Genomic DNA, 22,557 nt, shown 5'->3' with positions numbered 1-22,557 from the left:
TTTAAAATTCAATTTACTATTTTTCCCATTAGAGAAGGGTAAAATATGTCTAAAATTGTCAAAAATATGAAAAGTCTTATTGTGACGAACAAAAATTCAAATCTTCTCATTTTTTTTAATTTTCCCAAAAAAAAAAACATGCCTCAGGTGATAATTGCGGTGTAGTGTAATCTGAACCATCTCTAAAAAAATTCGGATTCTAGTCTAGTGGCTGAGATCAACCCAAAACCACTGGTTCTTCTTTCTTCTTCTTCTTGCTCCTCTCGTCTTCGCGCGCTTAGGCGACTTCACAGCAACAAAGGCTAAAATGCGAGTGTCAGTTTCATCTCCGCCTCGTCTTCAATCTCCGTTCATTCACTCCCCCGTCAGTTACACTCAGTCTCCTTCCCGTCTCCGGTCGCCGGCAACATGTTATCCACGAATCAAAGCAGAAGTCGACACGAACACGGTCTGATCCTCACCGCTCTATGCTAGATAGAGTTTGTAAGGTTCTGAGTGATTTTGTTGTTTCGTAATTAGGTAATCGCAATCTCTGTAGGCGTGGCCAGCGTCGCATTGGGCATCGGAATCCCTGTCTTCTACGAGACACAAATCGACAATGCCGTAAGTCTTTATCACATTCTGATCTCACTTGCCTTGTGTAATGAAGTTGACGAAACGACGTCGTTTTTGGCTCACACGTACTTAGGCTAAGCGAGAGAATACTCAACCTTGTTTTCCCTGCAATGGAACCGGAGCTCGTATGTCTTTCCTCTCTCATCTTTAAACATTTTTTTGTATGTCTAAAGATTATCTCTTTTGTCATAGAGCAGAGAAATGTAGATTGTGTGTGGGAAGTGGTAACGTTACAGTAGAGCTTGGTGGGGGAGAGAAGGAAGTCTCCAACTGTATCAACTGTGATGGTGCTGGTTCCTTAACTTGCACTACTTGTCAAGGCTCTGGTCTTCAACCTCGTTACCTTGATCGAAGGTACGTACACACCATACTTTTCAATCAGAACATAACCAGACCGAACTCTTCTTTTAGATACTAACACACATGTTCTCTTACTTTTGTTCTGCTCAGGGAGTTTAAGGACGATGACTAAACATTTTTCACTACAGAACCATATCAAAGGTGTCTCTTTCTCCCTTATGTGTAATTTACTACATCTGTACAATACTCTTTTGTTTTGTCTTCACCAAAACATGTGAGGTATCATGACTTGGAAACTGAAACAGTTGAAAGAAAACCTATTTCTGTTGTAATGAGCAAACATGATAGACCAACCTTACAGCTGATACTATTTTCCTCCTAAACTATTTGTCATCAGCAGCCAAAGAAAAAAAAAAAAGCTACAAAAGACCAAATCCATATATATAGCTTGAAGTCAACCTAGTTGTGCAACTGAAGGAGTAAGTTTGTTCCTACACTTAACTTGCAACCATGTCAAGCGCAACTTGTTAGCTTTAAGAGACATAAAAGTCTCTCTAAGACCAGGACTCTCAAAAAGATCTAAAGCTGCAAAGTAAACACCTTCATCCACATTCTCGATCTCGTCAAGCGCATTGATGCAGTTCGCGATACTAAACCTATCATCTTCTTCTTCCGTCTCCAAACCAACCATCCTTGACCTCAAACCAGTCATCATGTCTGACAAAGCACCTGCCATAGTTTCCATTACTGCTGGATCAATCTGGCTAGGCGACACATAAGAAGTCTTCGTATCCGCCTCTCTCTTCCTCTTTCTCTCCACATTTGGCGTTGGTGGTAAACTCTCTGAGGTATGATTTGGCATTGACTCTTCTAATCCTTCAAAGTGACTTGACTGAGCATACATCCCCACAGAGGAAACATCACCATATATAGTACAAAGCTGCTCATAGATGGGACAGTCCTTAACTTTAACCGGTTCACTCCTAGGCTGCACCTGTGAGAAGTGAGAACCATAAGTAACAAAACTCAACATACTAATTACCGCCTAGCGATTTAAATTGTTTTTTTTTTCCAATAAACACAAAAAAGAAATTAGAGTTACATCAAAATCTTCCCACAAGTCCAACCCCAAGATACATCCTGTATCCTCCAAAACAAGCTGGTTATGAAGCTGAGAAGATTTAACCGAATCATAACGTTGTCTCAGAACATTAAGATGTTTCCTAAGCTGATTGTTGTTGTAGTTGAGTCCTGTCTGGTGGTTGAAGTCGGTACGTATGTTGAGCCATGTCTTCCTGTCGAAGACGTTGTTCTGTCTGTTTCCTAGTTGGATCTGTTTAACGACCAGATCAGCTAAGACCTTGTCGAGTGACGGTGTCCATCTCTTTCTTGACAGTCGCTTTTGCTTTGGTTGAACAGGCTCAGTATCCATCAGTATCTGCGAGTTCAAATACAAAGACACCAAACCAGTGACGCATAATCACTCGAAATCGATGACGACGGTAACGGCTTTTGCATGATCGGATGCTGAAAAAGCGAAAGTGATAGGCTAACCTGGAGCGGTTTCAGGAGATGGTGGAATAAGGTGACGGTCTCAATCTTCCATGGATTCCCGACGAGGCTGGTGGTGAAGGAAATTGGGAATCCAGAGGATCTCTCTAGGGATTTGAGGATTCGCCGGAGTCGTTGCCGCGTTTCTTCAGGTATCGTTTAGCATCTGGGCTGCATTTTTAACGGGCTGATATCAAATGCGTAAAGCCCAGGCCTAATAATTCCAAAAAGCAGCTCCTTCTTTTAATTCTTGTAAATAAATACTGTTTAGAAAACGCATATTTAATAATGTTCATTTTTTCATAAAGAAAACAATAAAATTTATAATCACACCAAAATTTACTAATAAATGTTTAAACTATGTCTCAATGTTGTTCATTTCGATTGAATGCAATTTTATTTGATTATTTTTTTGTGAATGTATTTAAATATATAATAAAAAAAGATTAGAAAGAATTTAGAGAAAAAATGATTAAAATATACAATATATTAACTTTAAGAAATGCAATTTATTAACTTAAACTTATTTTCAATCTTTACCATACTAATCATTGCTATATATATACAGCTTACAACACATCATCCTCATGTGTATAAATTTCCCCTTCCAAAAAGCAGCTCCTTCTTTTATATCCCCCAATAGTTATAAACGAGTTATTCATGTAAATAAATACTGTTTAGAAAACACATATTTAATAATGTTCATTTATTCATAAAGAAAACGATAAAATTTATTATCACACCAAAAGTCATTTCGATTGAATGCAATTTTATTTCATTATTTTTGTGAATGTATTTAGATATATAATAAAAAGATTAAAACGAATTTAGCAAAAAAAGATTAAAACACAAAAATGATTAAAATATACAATATATTAACTTTAAAAAAGTGCAATTTATTAACTTAAACTTATTTTCAATCTTAACCATACTAATCATTACTATATATATACAGCTTACAACACATCATCCTCATGTGTATAATCTCAATTATTTTCATCAGTTTTGTAGTCTATCAAGATTTTTTTAGCTGGTGTTAGGCCTAGGCATTTTAACCTGGACCCGAAAACCCGAACCAGAATCGATCAAAAATAACCGATCCGGAACCAAACCAAAACTTTACAAGTACCTTTTGGATCTAAATTTTTTTTCCCGAAAGAACCAGAACCGAAAGAAACCGACCCGAATAGACCCGGTCTCAAAAAGAACAGATCCGAATAAACCTGATCCGATAAGAACCGATTTGTACCCGACTTAAAAACATGTATATCTTTTTTTTTAACTTCAAATCATGAATAATACAACCTAAAAGGTAAAGTAGTGAAACAGAACAATAGAGACAACAAAATATAAACACTCAATCTTAAAAAAGATCTACGAGTGTATAAGGTTTGCTTCTCTAAAAAATTGTTGGTGAAGCCATGCTGGTCCACCCATTGCCAAATAAGATTGAAAACGCCCGTCGCGCAGCACGCTCTTAGCAATCTCCCGTGCAATACCATTTGATGATGCAGACTCAGATTCAAAGGCCACAGAAGGGAAGGACAAACAGAGTGTACTCACTCTTGACAGTATTGCCCTGTACCTTGGCCAATTTACTTGTCTCATTACGGCACTGATAAGATCATGCAGATCAGACCCAACCACTACATCATGATAGCCGAGATCTTTCATACTTTGCAGCGCCCATTCCAAACATCGCAACTCCGATGTTAATCTATCAGGAGAGAACGTGAATGCTTCTCGCGCATGATGAAGAACATCCCCTCTATGATCACGAATCATAAAAGCGCCCCCACTTTGCAGTTTAGCGTTCCTCCAATTCGAGTGAATATTACATTTCACAGTACCTAGTAATGGTGGATCCCATCTCCTGTTCTCTCCCAACAGGCCACCTATAGACTCCAAACGTTGCTGCTCTACATTTAACTCATTCCAGGTCCTAGCCTCTTCACCTGCCTGAGTAACTTGAGAAGCTAGTGAGTCTTGAGAATCTGCATACAGGACCTTATTTCGATTCTTCCAAATGCTCCAAAGAACCCAAGGTATCGCTCTTCTTTGTGAGACCGGAAGGGATTCCACCGACATTAGTTTGAGGTAGCTTGACAACCAACCAATCAGACTATTATCAGTTATCGATGGACCTTGGTGAAAACCCGCTAAAGACCACATCTCCTGTGCAATCTCACATTCGAAAAGAACATGTTTGATCGACTTTACTCCTTGTTTACAGAGCTTGCAGACTGTATCCAAATGCATCCCACATGTATTCAGTCTTTCAGAGACAGCTAAGGCTCCAGAAACCGCTCTCCACATAAAACTTCTAATTTTTGGAACTGTTGGGACCTTCCAAATGGCTCTCTTCAGCTCCAACAACCCTTGAGTAGCCAAACTCATTTGTAAAGCCTGCTGTTCCTTTTCTTTTCTAGCCACAATGTATCCACTCTTAACCTTATAAGAGCCATGAGAGAAATAAGCCCAGATGTCTTTGTCCGCTATGTTACCCACATGCATATGTAATATCCGGTTAACCTCATTAATAGGAAAGATCTCTTGAAGCTTATCTCCGTCCCATTGATTCTCATTCAGCTTAAGATCGGAGACTTTCAGGTTAACATCAATCATCATCTCCTTGTTAATAGGTCTGCGCGGAACTTCATCCATAATCCATTTCTGACTCCACACCAAAGTTGACTGGCCATCACCGATGGATCTAATCAGCCCCTTACTTAACAACTCCCTGCCAAAAAGGATGCTCCTCCACGCGTACGACGGTCTATACCCTTTCCCACACTCCATAAAACCCGTATTAGCATAATACCTTTCTTTGTAAATCCTCGCAAGCAAACTATTAGGTTCATTTAACAACCTCCAAGCCTGTTTTGCTAGGAGAGCTTGGTTAAAATCTTCAATATCTCTAAATCCCAAGCCACCATTCTCCTTAGAAATGCAGAGTTGTGGCCATGATACCCAATGTATCTTCCTCTTTTCGTCACACTCATCCCACCAAAAACTCGCCATTGCACTCATGATTTTCTGGCAGTGATGCTTTGTCAATCTAAAACATGACATAGCATAAACAGGTAAAGCTATAGCAATTGACTTAAGGAGAACCTCCTTTCCACCAAGGGAAAGCTTTTTGGCAAACCAACCTTGAAGTCTTTTACCCAACTTTTCCCCTATATACGCAAGCAACTTCCTTTTAGAACCACTGAAACATTCAGGTAATCCAAGATACTTCCCATCACCACCTTCATTCTCTATATTCAGGAACTCAGACAGCAATCTCTTCATAACCGGATCGTGACTAACACCAAATGTTATTGCAGACTTTTGAAAATTGATGACCTGGCCTGAAGAGGCGCCATACAACTTCAGACGTCGAAGAAATTCTGCACACTCTGCTAGTGATGCCCGACATAGAAAGAAGCTGTCATCTGCAAATAAAATATGCTGCACCGCAGGACACGTTGGAGCTAACTTCATCCCTGATACCAGCCTTTGGTGTTCCGCTTGATTCATTGTGTGGACCAAAGCTTCAGCACACAAAATAAATAAAAATGGTGATAGTGAATCCCCCTGTCTGATCCCCCTTTTAGGCCTGAAATGGCCATAGGACTGTCCATTTAGCAAGATGGAGAAAGACACTGATCGCACACAACACATAATCCACGAAATCCATTGCTGATGAAACCCCAGTTTTTGAAACAAAGCTTCAAGGAAGTCCCATTCCACTCGATCGTACGCTTTCGACATGTCTGTTTTTATAGCAATAAATTCAGACTTACATAGGGGATTCATCCTTAAACCGTGCACCATCTCATGTGCAACTAAAACATTGTCTGAAATCAACCGGCCTGCGACGAAAGCTCCCTGGGCAGGAGAAACAATGTGAGGAACCACAATCTTCAGGCGGTCACAAAGTATCTTAGACACAATTTTTTACACCACTGAACATAAACTGATCGGTCGCAGATCCTTCATCTGGTTGGGGTTCTGAACCTTTGGTAGAAGGCATATCTCTGTAAAGTTCCAATCTGCAGGTAACTGACCCGATTCAAAGAAACTCCTGACCTCCAAAATCACCTGTGGTCCAACAATGCTCCAGAATTTTTGGAAGAACTGTCCAGTCATACCATCAATACCAGGAGAACTGTCACTTTTGATCGCCTTGACTGCTTTCTTAATCTCTGCATCCGAGACCGGCTTAATCAAACCTATGTTCATACGTTCAGAAATTCTTGGAGTCATTCCTTTCAATAATTCAGTAGAGTCAGCGATACCAGAAGAGTGGAAGAGATCTTCAAAATACCGCACTACAATCTCCCCCATCTGTTCCTCTGAAAAATGTTCCACACCCTCCGAATCAAGTAGAGAATGAACTTTGTTCTTCATTTTCCTCGCCTCGACCCACCCATGAAAAACTTTTGTATTCTTGTCTCCAACTTGAAGCCAAGAGTTCTTGCTTTTCTGTTTCCAAAAAGCTTCTTCCTCAGAGAAAGCTCTTTCTAAATCCAACCGAAGCACAGGCAATCTTGTCAGATCCGGGAAGATTTTACTTTCTTCCAACTCGAGTTCATGCCTCAATCTCTTTATGTTCACATTTGAATTCACATTGGCTGACCTCTTCCACTTTGAAAGCTCACGGCGACACGACTGAATACGTTCTGAGACTGAACCTTGTCCTGAAGCAAAATTATTACACCATCCCCTCCTGATCACCTCATCTATCTCTGGTTTCTTACACCACCGTTTATCAAACATGAAACGGCCTGACCTCCGCCGCCCTGACTCAGCTATACTTGTATAAATAGGACGATGATCGGATCCTGTCTTCTCCAAGTACATAGTGTGCGATTTTAGGAACATTCTGAACCACTCCACGTTGCCAAAGGCTCTGTCTAGTCGACATTGAACCCAAACTTTTTCTTTTATGCCATTAGAGTTGATTTCTCTCACACCACCCCAAGACAGTCTATTTCCAGAGCTCGGGATCTCTTTCAGCATACAATCCCTCGCCATAGCTCTAAAATCAAAAAAGGAATTCTCTTGTCTCCAAGGCCCTCCAACCTTCTCAGAGTTATTCATCAACTCGTTGAAATCTCCAGTCAAGAACCAACCTCCATTCCTGTTCAAACTAATGTCCCTGAGTTCATTCCAAATTGCAGCTCGTCGGTGTTGAACAGGATCACCGTAGACAAAGGACATATAGAAAGTCACCGCACCTAGCTTTACCTCTGTATCAATAATTCTTGCTGATGCCGACAAAACATTCACCTCATACTTACTCTTCCAAAACAATGCCAAACCTCCGCTTAATCCCACTGGGTCCACCAAATGACAATGATCATAACCCAGCGAACTACGCAGCTTTAGAACGTGACTACTAGATTTTTAGTCTCTAGGAGAAACAAGAAATTCGGGAGATGTTCACGACACATCTCCTCTAGGCGTCGAACTGTCAGGTTGCTTCTCAAACCCCGATAGTTCCAAGAGAGCGTCGTCATTGAGGATTGGATGGTTTCAGGGCTCTCTCATTAGGCCCATTGTCGGAACCAGTAGGAACACTCTTTCTCTTACTCTGGCTCCTACGAGCCCACGATGATCTGCTACTTTGTGAATTCCTACTTCTAGCCTGTCTTTCAGAGGAGATATTGCGGCCGCTTCCTATAGCAAAACCTCCAATGTCTGCACCCTCCATGCGTACCCCATCTCCTTGATTCACCAAATAACCTTCTCCTCTCCTACTCATCTGCTGATTTCGGATCGTCAAAAGACCTTCCTCCCTATGATCTTCCCCAAAACCCTCTGATAGACCCTTCTCAACTTCACCACAAGCTCCTCTTTTACCAGTAGCTATCTTTTATCGTAGAGGACCATGGGAAGATGATTCTGAGATGTCCGGTGCAACCTCAGATTGAACTCTGCTAAAATCAAACACCCTGCCTCTATCTGTGTTCACTTCCTTCGAAAGCACATGTGCTCTCTCCAACCGTAAAGAAGATCTTTGACCAATGGGATCGTTAGACAAATCTTGTAGAGTCATTCTCATCCTTGATTCTCTGATTCTTCTCTCTTCAGGATCAGCACAGTTCATATATATCCGCATCTGTTCAAAGACTTCAGGCGCCACTACTGAGGGTGAAGGCTCAAAACCCGGAGGTATTACCGGTGCTAGGAAAGGCATGATTTTGTCAACGAGATTAACATGGTGCTGGCGCGCTTCTGGTGCATGATGTTCTGTTGTGTTATGACGCATCATCACTCCTTTCCCTTTATCACGAGAACCTTGTAGTAAAGGGCACTTTTGCTTTTCATGAGACAACCGCAAACAGTGATAGCATTTCTTCCTGATTCTCTCATACTCCACATCCACATATTCCACCCTACCCTTTGGTAGCGTCACAGATTTCTTGTCCCTTATAAGCTGATTGAGATCCAACACTACTTGGACTCGCACATAATCGTGTAACAAAGGCTTCTCTGGATCAAATTCAATGACCTTGACATGTCCAATGCCATCAGCAACAACATCAATGGTCTTCAATGTAAAATAGTTCACCGGGAGATTATGAAGCCTCACCCAAATCGCCGCAGTCTGTAGATAATTCGGTGGAGGGTTCTCAACCCACTGCTCCATTGCCATCCCCCAATCATCATAAGTCCAAAAACCTTGCTTAAGAACCATCTGGATATCAGTTTCCAAGTCAAATATGAATTGAAACCTTTCCTTAGTCAAAGCGATGCCCCTCACACGTTCATAAACTTTCCAAATCTTTGGCATCGTTTTGAGCATCCTCCCCATATTCTGACACTCCGGGTTCAAAAGCCTACCAAGGATGCTTCTTCCTCCTCTTTCCATAGCACAAAAGTCGTCATCATCAGGAATGATGATCGACTTATCCTCTCCCAGAGACATACTTTGCAATACTTCAGCCAAATTCGCATCCATTAGAAGAAGAAAGAGAGTTTTTGATCGCCGTAGGTAGTAAGAATGTTGATTGCGAAGAAAACCCTTATGCGGCTGAAACCTAAACCCTAAATAGACCAGAAGTGCCGTCGAAGATTTTTTGGAAAACAATATATTTTCCCAGGATTTTCGAAGATTTCCAAAAAGATTTTGGAAATTTTCCTTAGTTATCCAAGTTGCAGCAGGGATATCCTCCCTCTGTAGATGAACTCCACTAGGATTGACCAGACGGCCCTCGCCCTGGGAGAAGATTTTGGCTTCCGCCGCCGTGAGTGTTGCCTCCGATTTCGCAATCGCAATCGCCATCTCCAGGGTTCCAACGCTCTCCAAACATGTATATCTAAAACTATGATTTTTTGTGTTTTATTTTATATATATTATTTTATCATTTAGTTTAACTATCTTTTGTTAAAGACATTTGTTATTATTTTGTAACATTTTTAAGTAATATGAAGCTTTAAAATGTAAAATTTAGAGTTTAAAATATATTATTTTAATTATTAATAATTTCATTTAAGTTATTTTGTAAAATTTTAGATATATATGAGAAATATCGACTAAATTTGATGGAGTTGGGTATGCCATGTCCTTTTCAGATCCTAAATACCCGAACCCGACTCGGACCCAAAAAATTACGGATGTTTTATGGGTATTTTAATTATATACCTGAACCGACCCAGATCCGAGAAAAACCGACCCGAATCGACCCGAAATTTTTTAAATACCTATTAGGTCTAAATATTTAGAATCCGAAAGACCTATATCCGAAAAGAACCGGCCCGAACCCGACGTGAATATCCTAATGCTCATGCATAGTTGGTGTTATACTATTTATGAATTAATGTGATGTGGACTAATAATACCAACCCCTTAAATACTGAATGATTTTTTGTTCATTTATGTTGGTGATATAATTAAACAAATTAAGTTTTATGATAAATTCATTGTCTCCTATATGGAGTGAAAAGCCAACACTGAAACGGATAGCTTAACTAAAACAACTCGTAAAAACTCTAAAATCTTAAAGAATAGAGTTTTAAATAAATTTTCACTAACTAAACATAAAGTTAAATAAAAGTTTCTCAAATAATAAAAAACTATGGGATATTTGGTGAAAATTCAGTTGACAATTTGACATGTGTTTTTTTTTTAAAATAGCTTAAGTAAATCAAGGTTTGAGTAAAAACTTATTAAAATACTAATATTTGTAAATTGATACTCTCTTAAGAGACTTTACTAATCATTAGATCTTATGTAATTTTATAGATGTAAATCCTTTGCCGACAAAATAATTAGACTAATAATGAATTAGACAGATCAGGTTGATATGACACTAAACACGAGTCGGACTTGGCTTTTAGCTGCTTCTTGTTCCGCGGAAAGGAGGGTATTAAAGTAATTAGAGGAGAAAATAGATCTCAAATCCCGCTTCATACTCCACCGACTTTAACTTAACCACTGGTTCGCAGCTAGTCTCCTTCCTTTGAATTCATCACCCTATCATATCACTCTTCTTCATCACGAATCTTTCTCTTGATTCTCAGATCTCGGAAAGCTAATTCATCTACTCTTGTCCACGAATGCAGCTGCATTGATCCGGATCTAATCGAGCTCCACCGACAAAAACCAATGGGAGAGGAGAAATCGAAGTCGAGAGGATGGTGCGGCTGGTTCATAGCGCTCATTGTTCTAGCCGCTGTCATCCTCGCCGTCGTCTACATGGTCAAATCAAAAATGAAGAAATCCGATGACGGCGACGGAGATGGTCCCGTCCCCGGACCTCCCGGCGCCATAGATAAGAAATACGCCGACGCTCTCAAGCTCTCCTTACAGTTCTTCGATATCCAGAAATGTAACACACTTCTCTTCTTAATCTACAGATCAAAAGTTTCTAAATTAGTCTTATTTGACTATTTGAGTTTCCTTTTTTGGGAAAGTAATAATGGTGCATGTTTTATTCAGCTGGTAGATTGGTGAACAATATAATAATATCTTTGATAATGTCTATGATGCAGCTGGTAGATTTGAAGTTTCTAATTCAGTTTTAAGCATAATGTTCATGTTTGATATACAGATCTCTTTGCTACGTTTCTTAAGCTACATAGTTTAATTTCTAATCCGGTAGTCTTATGAAAATATATTAAGTTTTGATTATCAATGCATACTTTTTTGTGATATTAACTATTTCTCACAACTTTTAATTAACAGAATTTCAGTCAAAGCAAATTTTTTTTTTTTTTTTGAAGTTTACAATTTACCATCAAACAATGCACGAAAAAGTAAAAATGTATATTTCTCAGACAATATTTTTCTCTAAAACATGGATCTTTTAGAAATGGAGTCGTATCTGGCAAGCCGTTGACAAATTTTCTTGTAATTGTGTTTCCTTTTTTCGAAACTAATGATGTTCTTGTTTTTAATTGATTCAGCTGGTAAATTGGTGGATAATAAGATATCTTGGAGAGGAGATTCAGGTCTTAAAGATGGAAGTGAAGCCAATCTTGATCTTTCTAAAGGATTGTATGATGCTGGAGACCATATCAAGTTTGGTTTCCCTATGGCTTTCACTGCCACCGTCTTGTCATGGTCGATTCTTGAGTATGGTGATCAGATGGATGTAGTGAACCAGTTGGATCCTGCTAAAGAATCGCTTAGATGGACCACTGACTACTTCATCAAAGCTCACCCTTCTGATAATGTGCTCTATATTCAGGTAGGAGATTCGTATTAATATCAGGCGTCTAATAGCATGTACAAGTGTGTGTGTATATATATATATATATATATATATATATAAATTAAAGAATAACATTTTAAATTTTAATTATATTTTTAAATTTAGTCTATAGTTTCAAAAAAAAGTTTAGACATGTATTAACTAGAGCTATTAAATTTTTATCATTACTTTTATATATTCTATTAATTATTTTTTTGCACAAGGCCTAAAAATAGTTTGAGACTTGACTGACTAGTAGATGATATAGTTTGGATATGTTTTCGTGTGCAAAGGCTCTGACTTTGTTAGTATTATTGTTGATGATTATATTTTGATGAAGGTGGGAGATCCAAAGGTAGATCATCCATGCTGGGAGAGACCAGAGGCCATGAAAGGGAAGAGACCACTTATCAAGATTGATGCAGACACTCCAGGGACTGAGGTTGCTGCGGAAACTGCTGCAGCCATGGCTTCAGCGTCTTTAGTGTTCAAGGACAGCGATCCACAGTATTCAGCCACGCTTCTGAAACATGCCAAGCAGCTGTTTGATTTTGCAGACACTAAAAGAGGCTCGTACAGTGTCAACATACCAGAGGTTCAGGACTATTACAATTCGACGGGGTATGGAGACGAGCTGCTATGGGCAGCCAGCTGGTTGTACCACGCAACAGAGGACAAAACTTACCTTGACTATGTCACTAAGCATGGTAATGAGTTTGCAAGTTTTGGTAACCCAACTTGGTTCAGTTGGGACAACAAGCTTGCTGGAACACAGGTGCTGTTATCAAGGTTACTGTTCTTTAAGAAAGATTTGTCAGGGAGCAAGGGACTTGGAAGTTACAGGGATACAGCTAAAGCTGTCATGTGTGGTCTTCTTCCAAAATCTCCAACAGCTACAACTAGTAGATCAAACGGTAACTACTCACTTTTAGTACTTCATAATAATTTAAGCCTGCGGTTTTAAATCGAACCAAGTTTATAAAAAACTTTGGTTTTCGGTTTGGTTTGGTTCGGTAATTAGCTAGTTCGGTTTCAAAATAAAAATATTGCCAAGTTTGGAACCTAATTATCCAAAATTTTGAACAAAATTATCCAAACTAACCGTAATTACTCTAATTTATTCAAATTTTTAACCGAAATATAATTGAAACCCCAAAACTTTGATTAGTTTTGGTAAAAAGTTTAAAACCGAACTACCATGATACTGAACTGAACTATTTTTGGTTCAATTCAGCGAGATTTTGGCTGAACCGAACTACCCGAATTCAGAAACTACCCAAACCCGCAGGCCTACTTCAGATAAACAAAAAGACTCAGTTTCTTATAAAAGCTTGAATGTTTGAATTCTCTTTTTGTTCAATAGGTGGTCTTGTATTGGTCAGTGAGTGGAACGCGCTGCAACAATCAGTCTCCGCAGCATTCTTAGCCTCACTGTTCAGTGATTACATGCTCACTTCCCGTCTCCATAAGATATCTTGCAACGGGAAGATCTTTAAAGCAACAGAGCTCAGAGACTTTGCCAAATCACAGGTAATAACAACAACAACATAAACAATCTATACATAACAAAAAAATAAAAATAAAGTCTTACTATATCTAGTATCTTCTTGTAAGGCTGATTACATATTGGGGAAGAATCCTATGGGGATGAGCTTCGTGGTTGGTTATGGAGACAAGTATCCAAAATATATTCATCATAGAGGCGCTTCGATACCTGCAGATGCAACAACAGGATGCTTAGATGGGTTCGAGTATTTTAACTCGACCAAACCAAACCCAAACATAGCATATGGTGCACTAGTAGGTGGACCTTTCTTAAACGAGACGTTCCGCGACGCACGAGACAATGTGAGGCAGAACGAGCCAACTACTTATAACAATGCCTTACTCGTTGGTCTCATGTCTAGTCTTGTTACGACCTCTTCTGCTCTACAGTCATTGAAGTGAGCTCTATGTATTAAGAGCCTTGTTAAAATCACACATTTCTTCGTTTTTTTTTTTTGTCTTCTGCCCTATGCGTGTGTATGTGTTTATTCACCATTGTGTATTGCTTGATATGTTGATGAGTGTTGTCGTAGAATTCAAACTTTCAGAAAAGAAAAAAATACAAAACAGAAAGACTAACTCCATAACAAAATCTTCGTAACAACATTGCATAAGTTGTTAACTAGTGCTCTAAGGACGGCAAACGATATGAACCGGTCCGGTTAGTTTTAAAATAACGACACTGTTAAATCCATGTTTTTAAAAGCAAACCGATAACTGAACCGAAAATATTTTTATGAGTCAATATAGTTCGACTAAGTTTAATCAGGTTTAACCAAATTTAAATAAATGCAATACATAAAAAAAAGTTAGTTATTTTCGATAAATTTTATAAACAAAACAAAACAAAGTTATTAAAAGTTTTAATATAAATAATTATGAAATAAAATTTAAATACAAATCAAATGAAAATTAAATATAAAATTCATATTATAATATAAATATAAAATTATTATTTAAACTTAAATATTTATTAGTTATAAAAATTTTAAGAATGAATATATAAAAATTAAAAAAAATTTATTTATAGAATTTAAAGAAATAAAGTAACTAAATATGATTTCTGATTAAAAAATTGCAAACAAATCAGGTTTTATTTATCCAACTGGAATATATTTTCGGTTCATGGTTTAACTTGGTCCGACCGTCGGTTTGGTTCGCGTTTAAACCCTTCGGCTTTGTTGTGGTGGGCTTTATGAAACCCTAATCTCTTAAGACGACGACGGCATCATCTTCTTCCTCAATTTATCGTTTCTTTCTCTGCTCTGCTCTGCTCATCTATCAACAGAAATTAGATCTTTTTCCATGGAGGGTCTAAAGCTCACAAACGCGGAGTTGATGGTTTACATTCATCCTTCCAAGAGTGGAAACAAGCTTAAAGCCATCTGTCGCGAGCTCAGCTCTCTTCTCTTCCAGTTCGTTCCCTTTAAACTTCTCTTCAAAGTTTCGATTTTTTACTTCTGGGCTAACCTAAAGTTTCATCCTTTTATGAGCTAAATGAATTTTCGATTTATGGGTTGTGATGGTTCTGTTTATCGCATGAAGAAAAAGTTGTCTTCTTGATAACTAGTACTGCTTAACTTTTGTTGTAGTGATATGTTTGTGTTTTTTGAAGGTATGATGAAACATTTGATGGGGTTCTATTGGCTTTTGATGTAACTGTCAAAAGCAAAGGAGCTAAGATCCTTGCAGGGCTTAATCCTTACTTTGGCGTCAAAGTAGAAGCAAGTCTTCTTCTGTTTAACCCCAAGCCTAATAGCCTTGTTGGTAAGAAAGAGAAGAAGATGTCGTTACACACACTTTTGATTGACTTTCTTCTTTGAGCTTGATGGATGGATGATGATCTCTACCGTCTGTTTTTTTGCAGAAGGGAAAATTGTCAAGATTTCTCCAGAGACAATCCATGTCATTGTTCTTGGTTTTTCTGCTGCTGTCGTTACTGATATTGATATCCGTGAAGAATTCAAGTACAGAATGGTATTATTCTATTGACTCTTGAATTGTAGTTTAAATTTGATGATCCAATTTGAGTGATTTAATTCCTTCCTTCTATTCAGAGAAATGGTGAAGATTGCTTTGTGAGCAGCTCTCATAAACGGCACGTACTGAAGGTTGGAACCATGTTACGCCTTCAAGTCGAAAGGTAACTAACTCTCTCTTAGGCTTATTAGCTTCTTTCGCCTATTACACTGAACCGTTGCCTGCTTGGATGTTTAGTGTTATTTGACTACTTGTGTTCAAACTTGTGATTAGTTTTGATGAAGAGGTAATGCATATAGCTGGATCTCTACTTCCGGCTAACACAGGATGCGTTAAGTGGCTGGAAAAGCAGTCTGAAGAAGCTTTGCATATGGATAGGTTAGTCTTGATTTTTACACTCTTCTTTACTTAACACTCTGATCCTCATCTTTTATTATGAATCCTCCTTTTTCTTTTCTTCAGGGATGATCATAAACGAAGGAAAATAGCCTGAGGAAGACTCCAACATAAAGTTGAATGACACATTATATATCACCCGAAGCTTAAATTGAAGAAAAGACTTGATTGATTCAGTTATCCACTCAATGATGTATTTTCAATTTGATATTTTTGTTTTTAAATGGAATCTAAAATCTGGTAGTATTGGATGTTTGTAATTCATACTTCATTTTTTGTTAGTGTTACTCAATTGCAAATCTCATGTTTTCCAAAACTAATCTCTTTTGTGTAATTAAATCATTTTCACGAGTAATAATTATCAGCAAGGGAAACAAAAAAAAAAGTAACTTTGAAATCAAATCATCAATCCAAACTACTTTTTAGTTTCTTCAAAGATAAAACGATTAAAACAATTGTTTAGAAACAAGTAATGTAATCCACCTATAGTTTTCTTTCCCTGCTACTCTTAATACTTAAACCAAAGAACCAAGAGCAGGCTCAACTCTAATGATACAAACAACTACCATTGTGCTTTTAATATCGATGATGTCTAGGGCCTTGATCATGATGATGATGACTCCCACCTCCTCTACGGTTGCGGTCACCACCTTGCTGACGATGATGCTGACCACCACCATACCCTCGTTGGTTATTATAATGCTCCTCCCCACCTTGACCATCCCAATGTTGTTGTTGTTGATGATGTTGGTTGTAGCCACCAGAGTACCCTCCACCACCTCTGTTACGGTGGTGACCTCCTCCACGTGACTGAACCGGGTAAGGATCCGATGGGAATCTCCCACTGGTTCCACGAGGTTGGTACCCACCTCGGCTTTGATACGGAGGTTGTCTTGATGACTGTGGCGGAGCATAGTCTTGGACGCCATGTGGAGGAGCATTATAGCCACCATACTGGTAAGGAACTTGTGGAGCATAGGGCGGTTGATTGTAGCCGTGACCATGATGATGCTGCTGATGATGTCCATCTGCTGCTTGATATCCATGCCGGTCTGTTCTCGTCTGTAAGCTGTTGGTGACAAGACGATGTGCTGCGTCTCCTAGATGCAGCCCAGATAAACTTCCAGGTGGGTTTTGCCTTCATGAATTGAAAAGAAATTAATTAACAATTTTGCAAATTAGACAAATTGTTTTTAAACTTGGTTCAATGATTATATTATTACCTTCCTTGATTATTATTATAATGATTATTGTTATTATTATAATTATTATTATGCATAGGTCTCCTTCCATTGTCCTCATGCCAAAGAGCAGGTGGTGGTTTTAAGTCACCTATGTTCACAATCTGAAAGAAAACAAACCAACTTAAAGCTACCATAGACATAAGTAGACAAGACATAATGGTATATCATGTATGAACCTTCTTAGGGAAGATGACACCAGGAGGAGGTCTGTTTATGTGACTATGTACATCCGGAAGTCTGTAAATGCAACATCTGAGAGAAGTAAAGGGAAAAAAAATCAGTTTTCTAATGATCTTTTTTATCAATGATATTTTTGAAAAAAGTAGGTTTGTGATCTCACATGACTTGGTTGGCTAAGATGTCCTCCATACCCTCCATTGGGGACCTGAATATAGGAGGGCGAGTCGCTCCTGAACAAGGAGTCAAGTAGCCGTTCATACCATCACTGCAAGTAGTTTTAACAACATCAGGAAACAAGATAGGAAGAATCTTAAAAGAGTAATGTTTTCATTTGATTTTACGAACCTGAGCTCAGGTTTGATCTGAACCTTAAGGTCTATTCTCTCCCTGGCACTCAGTTGCCGACAATGGTTGTCGAGAGAAAAGATGAGTTCAGCAAGGCGATGAGACGTTGCTATGAAAAGCATGTCGCACATCCTGCTGTTTCTACGCTTCTCTTCATCCTACAGATTGATAAGACGAAAAAATAAAATAAAAAGGCATCCTTTTGAAAACACACCTCCTGTTCTGAAAAGCAATCATCATAAGATACCATACCGTCAATGTGAACTCCACTTCGGAAACGGCCTCTAGAAGGCGTCTTTCATCAATGAAAGGCAGCTTAGCAATACCCTTTTGAGGAAACAAAAAAAAAAGAAAGTTAAATATTAGGCTCAAAATTTAGTGACAGTGTTTCAATAAATGAGGAAGGGATTGACGAAAGACAGAGAGATTGATTACCTGCCACGAATAACGCTTCCCGTTCATGTCAACTTCAAAATCTAGACAAAAGAATAGAAAGAGATATATAACTTTGTTCCAACAGTTGACACTGAGTGAGCCATTTAGAGGAAAGAAAGCAGTACCAGTTGGGTAAAAATCAATGATGGGAGAGTTGGAATCAGTCATCAAGGTCCTATAGCGCTCTGGAAGAGCATGGGAACTGCCAAATGAAGTAAATAGTTACAGTTAAACCATACACACGAAACAAGAATGTAGCAGAAAGAAACAGCGTTGTTTCCTAACCTGGCAGCTGGGAACACCCCAAGAAGTTGGTTGAAAGGCTTAAATGGAGTCCCTAACTCAAACTTTATATCCAGCTCTCCCAGATCCTTTAGATCAGAAGCAAACGGTGCATAGTGGTAAGGATAAAACCTGTTACATCAAAAGTACAGATGTAAATAAAACAGCAAATATAGAATCTAGTCCAAAGAAACAGATAACATCGCCAAGTGTAGGGAACTCACCACTGCCAGGAGCAAACACCTTCCATGTAGTAATGCATGACCCAACAAAGGCCTTCTGTGTACTTCAAAACCTGCACAAGCCCAATGTTTCACATATTACAACTTTAAAACCTCTCCAGATGGGAAGTATATAACGTTCTTAAACTCACAACATCCTTTCTTATTCTTTCCATCTCTTCAATGGTTGTAACTGAGAACTTCTCTTCATAATATCTTTCTCTCCATCCAGGTTCCCCAAGCTTCACCTATGCAAAATAAGAAAAAGCTTTTTCAGCAATGAAGGGAGACCCAAAGATTGAAAGCTTAATTCAATAGAACAAACCTTATCCTCTTCATGAGTATCCGAGTTGAAAGCATCAGATTTCTCACGGATTAACTCCTTGAGCTTTGTCTTTAGTTCTTCCTTGTTCTCGTTTTCCTGAAATAAGCAAACGTTTTAGTATTGATTGTTCAGCCAATAAGATCATCTACAGAGCCAGGAATGCATACGTCAGGTTCAAGACTGTTCTCGACGTCGACAATAGCAGCACCAATACTGGACCCTGAAGATAGACGTCGTGCTTTCTGATGTGGAGCAGACCCTACTCCATCACTAGGCTGAAACGGTGAAGGAACAGGAGCCGAGGCAAGTCGAGAACCACTAAATCTTTCAACGGGAACAAGAGACTCTGGCTGGACTGTGGGAGCTGCATCATCCATTCTTCTTTTCCGAGCTTTATCTCCCTTTATTCTTTCAGCTTGTCTCTGATATATAAACCAGAGTAAAACAAAGACATTATCAATAATTAATACATCACTACCAAAAAAGAAGTAATGTTTCTCTAGAAAGACGATGTACCTGATGTAACCTGGTTCTTTTCTGAAATATCTTATCTTCGAATGATCCAATAGCCTGAATAAACTGTTCCACCCTCTTTAAATTTGGCTGGAGAAGATTAAAGCAGAAGATAATGTAAAAACCATGTCAGCTAAGGGTGAATTGGAAAAAAGGAAGAACATGAATCGAAATGTTCAGTTTTTCGGTTCAGTTTGGTTAGGGTTTGGTTCTGTCCGTTTTTTTTTTCTTTTTAAATCACCAAACTATACCAAAATTCCGAACCAAACTAACCAAAAACCGAACCAAAAAAATTCGAATTTCTAAACAATTTAATCAGAAATTTACCAAATTACCGAACCAACCAAAAACCGAACCAAACTTTTCCGGTCAATTTAGCGAGTTTTCGGCCAAACCGAACCCGCATGCCTAAGTCTAATATCAGAGTGAGAATAAGCACCTTGCATCCATCAGTTAGATAGCCGTCCAGCGACCTAAATTCCTTCTTGTAAACAGCCATAAGCAAGTTGATAGCACCCTGGAGATATGAAGAAACATGTTTCATCAAGTAATATTTTCTGATGCTAACAAGGATTATATCATACTAGGGCTCATACTAGGGCATCACTTAAAGGTTCTTTGAAGGACAACTTATTATAAACTCAAAGCCAATACAACACAAACCTCTCGAATCTCCAGTGTTGGCATATGTGGCAAGAAATCGTTGCCAACAAAGAAACATATGAAGATGAAATCGTCAACAATGCGCTCCAGATCAATCTCAAACGGTGGGTTGGGAATCCTCATTTCAAACTCCAGGTACTCTCTAAGAATCCATATATGAAGAAACTGACAAAAAAAAAAGGAAACAAAAACATTAGAACTGACAATATTATTATCACACATAAGTACTGTAACTGACGAACTGGGTCTTGAAATTCAAACCTGATATGGCTTTTTGACAACACCATCGCCCTTCTCATCAAATTCACCTGCCCTCTTCTTTGCTTTTCCTTCACAATCTGCAGCCATATGTCCCATTTGACCACACAAGAAGCATTTGTCCTGCTGTCCAGGAGTGAATACCACCTAAAGAAGCATTTCAGCTTGGTCACTTTCTTTATTTTTTAGAAAATAAAATATAGAAGTGTCCTTTAATCACAGGATTGAGTACACAAAACAAGAGGAGTGTATGAAAAACCTCTCGAAGGATTGAAAAATGAACTTCGTGAGTTGCCAAGCCTAACATAATCAGGTCAGCGTCCTGTCAATGAAAGCAGCAGGCCCAAGTGAGAAAATGAACAGAGAATAAGACCTCAGAATCAGAAGATGAAGACTTCATACCAGTCCATACAAGCAATGCCGAGTATTAGGGTCAAAACCAGGAAGGTTTCTTTGAAGACGAATGTATGACATGATTTTATGCTCTCCTTCACCTGGAACGTTGGCATCTGAAAGGATAACCTTTTGCAAGTACAACAGGTAATAGCAAAAAAAAAAATTAGTCACAAAATCAATTCGTATGAAGACAGAGAAAAATGCTAAACAGCTATAGTCATACCTTGATGTTTTTCCAACCAACATCATGATTAAGTCTAAGATGCACATAATATTGCAAAGCGATAGAGAGAACACCCATGAACTCTGTTCCAGGTGTAATAACGTTGGAATCAAACACTTGAGAGTTAATTTTAGGAGGGAGTTTTCTACCCTCCCTCTCAAACTCCTCTCGCAGCTTTTCTTCTTCAGCAGCCTGTAAGATTAACAACGTCAACAAAAACAAAGTTTAACTAGCTGAGAGTAGATGCTGAAGGTACATACAGCATCAGATGCATCTTTAGCAGATCTAAACCGTCTAGACCGCTGTTGATTCATTTTAGCTCTTGGAGCAACACCATCTAACACCCCCAAATGAAACACAAGGATGATTAAGCTTCAACGTAAAAAGAAAGCTATGTTGGCAGATAGAGAATAAAAAACTTTCCCACACTTACCAATAGCCATGTAGAGCAGCTTCCTGGGCCGCACCATCACAAACAGCCTATCAATATAGTCAAACATACACTGAAACACCTCCTCAAAGGTAGTCGGAGATGGCTGCAACCACAAACAAAATCATTAATCTAAAAAAGAGTCAAAACCAAAAACAACTAACACCATAAGCTGAAAACTTTATAATCGGTAACAATCACCCAAAAACGAGCAACCCTTTGATAAAAGTTGAAAAATTTAAAATGTCTCTGTATAAAGATGAAAACTTTATAATCTATAAAACTCACCTTAAGTTGAAAACTTTAAAAGATAATGTCAAAGGGAATGAAAAAAACGTACCCTGTCTTCAGGGTGGAAGCAAGGATGGATGATACCGTTCATGTCAAGGTAGAGATTATCGTATTCGAGATCGTTAGGGTTAGGTTTGCTGGTGTCCACCGGGATCTTGATTCCCTCGATTTCGACAGCCTCTTCCTCGACGACGTCCGATACTATCAACGGATACTTCTCCGCTAACCACCGGTAAAACGCCGGTACTCCCATTCTTCAACGGTCAACGAAAACTCAGAGCACGTCGATAGAGTATCTACTCAAATCGACGGTTTGTTTGCCGGCGGCGGGTAAGGTCTGCAGAACGTGTTAACTGTTTTTTTTTTTGGTTAGGAATCGGATATTCGGATCAAATCAAATTAATTGGGCTTAAGACAATATACAATGTGATGTCAAAAACGACATATTATTGGTTTGGGCTTTTGTATTGGCTAAATAAACTTATTTTGAAGCCCAATTAAACCAAAAAAATATATGCCCGTTGCCGGAAGTAGAACCTGGGTCTCTCGGGTGAGAGCCGAGTATCCTGACCAGCTAGACTACGACGGACAAAAATTAAACCGGAGTTTAACTGATGGCTTCTTGTAGTCTATATAGTAGCAACGTTGTTCGAAGTTGCGGGTGCCGCGGAGGTTTAA

General features: G+C 38.7%; 6 protein-coding genes across 8 annotated transcripts; 3 read left to right on the top strand and 3 right to left on the bottom strand.

The window, feature by feature from the left end:
* Positions 1 to 175: 175 nt before the first annotated feature.
* LOC106321284 (protein disulfide-isomerase LQY1, chloroplastic-like) lies at positions 176 to 1,280 on the top strand. The gene is made up of 5 exons (XM_013759589.1): positions 176 to 448; positions 520 to 603; positions 689 to 740; positions 813 to 969; positions 1,066 to 1,280. The coding sequence occupies exons 1-5, from the start codon at positions 308 to 310 to the stop codon at positions 1,085 to 1,087; spliced, it is 456 nt and encodes a 151-aa protein (XP_013615043.1). The 5' UTR covers positions 176 to 307; the 3' UTR covers positions 1,088 to 1,280.
* A 61-nt stretch (positions 1,281 to 1,341) lies between these two features.
* LOC106321265 (L10-interacting MYB domain-containing protein-like) lies at positions 1,342 to 2,696 on the bottom strand. 3 transcript variants are annotated; one of them, XM_013759583.1, is made up of 3 exons: positions 2,470 to 2,696; positions 2,018 to 2,353; positions 1,342 to 1,903 (listed from the first exon to the last, which is right to left on the bottom strand). In XM_013759583.1, exons 2-3 carry the CDS (start codon positions 2,345 to 2,347, stop codon positions 1,370 to 1,372), a joined length of 864 nt encoding a protein of 287 aa, XP_013615037.1. In that variant the 5' UTR covers positions 2,348 to 2,353; positions 2,470 to 2,696; the 3' UTR covers positions 1,342 to 1,369. The 3 variants fall into 3 exon arrangements, with proteins under 3 accessions (XP_013615037.1, XP_013615024.1, XP_013615031.1); XM_013759570.1 differs by having other exon boundaries at positions 1,342 to 1,909; positions 2,470 to 2,688; XM_013759577.1 differs by lacking the exon at positions 2,470 to 2,696 and having other exon boundaries at positions 1,342 to 1,909; positions 2,018 to 2,460.
* A 5,633-nt stretch (positions 2,697 to 8,329) lies between these two features.
* Positions 8,330 to 9,742, bottom strand: LOC106323776. Its single transcript, XM_013761846.1, has one exon. The coding sequence runs from the start codon at positions 9,740 to 9,742 to the stop codon at positions 8,330 to 8,332; it is 1,413 nt and encodes a 470-aa protein (XP_013617300.1).
* A 1,105-nt stretch (positions 9,743 to 10,847) lies between these two features.
* Positions 10,848 to 14,232, top strand: LOC106327538 (endoglucanase 10). Its single transcript, XM_013765700.1, has 5 exons — positions 10,848 to 11,288; positions 11,866 to 12,149; positions 12,493 to 13,066; positions 13,516 to 13,682; positions 13,767 to 14,232. Exons 1-5 carry the CDS (start codon positions 11,066 to 11,068, stop codon positions 14,097 to 14,099), a joined length of 1,581 nt encoding a protein of 526 aa, XP_013621154.1. The 5' UTR covers positions 10,848 to 11,065; the 3' UTR covers positions 14,100 to 14,232.
* Positions 14,233 to 14,905: 673 nt separating this feature from the next.
* LOC106327342 lies at positions 14,906 to 16,372 on the top strand. Its single transcript, XM_013765469.1, has 6 exons — positions 14,906 to 15,112; positions 15,313 to 15,464; positions 15,565 to 15,674; positions 15,755 to 15,840; positions 15,951 to 16,055; positions 16,140 to 16,372. Exons 1-6 carry the CDS (start codon positions 15,003 to 15,005, stop codon positions 16,168 to 16,170), a joined length of 594 nt encoding a protein of 197 aa, XP_013620923.1. The 5' UTR covers positions 14,906 to 15,002; the 3' UTR covers positions 16,171 to 16,372.
* Positions 16,373 to 16,647: 275 nt separating this feature from the next.
* On the bottom strand, positions 16,648 to 22,132 carry LOC106327341 (5'-3' exoribonuclease 3-like). The gene is made up of 23 exons (XM_013765468.1): positions 21,929 to 22,132; positions 21,592 to 21,694; positions 21,419 to 21,495; positions 21,159 to 21,350; positions 20,942 to 21,061; positions 20,799 to 20,861; positions 20,543 to 20,686; positions 20,282 to 20,446; positions 20,058 to 20,135; positions 19,622 to 19,708; positions 19,273 to 19,527; positions 19,106 to 19,201; positions 18,933 to 19,028; positions 18,784 to 18,854; positions 18,563 to 18,691; positions 18,403 to 18,479; positions 18,278 to 18,318; positions 18,095 to 18,169; positions 17,843 to 18,000; positions 17,658 to 17,762; positions 17,494 to 17,569; positions 17,297 to 17,418; positions 16,648 to 17,211 (listed from the first exon to the last, which is right to left on the bottom strand). The coding sequence occupies exons 1-23, from the start codon at positions 22,130 to 22,132 to the stop codon at positions 16,650 to 16,652; spliced, it is 3,096 nt and encodes a 1,031-aa protein (XP_013620922.1). The 3' UTR covers positions 16,648 to 16,649.
* Between the last annotated feature and the right edge of the window lie 425 nt (positions 22,133 to 22,557).

Source organism: Brassica oleracea, chromosome C2, assembly GCF_000695525.1.
Source record: "Brassica oleracea var. oleracea cultivar TO1000 chromosome C2, BOL, whole genome shotgun sequence".
In the NCBI taxonomy this organism is placed as follows: Eukaryota; Viridiplantae; Streptophyta; class Magnoliopsida; order Brassicales; family Brassicaceae; genus Brassica; species Brassica oleracea.
The sequence above is the reverse complement of the archived record's forward strand: the minus strand, read 5'-3'. Positions and strand labels throughout refer to the sequence as shown.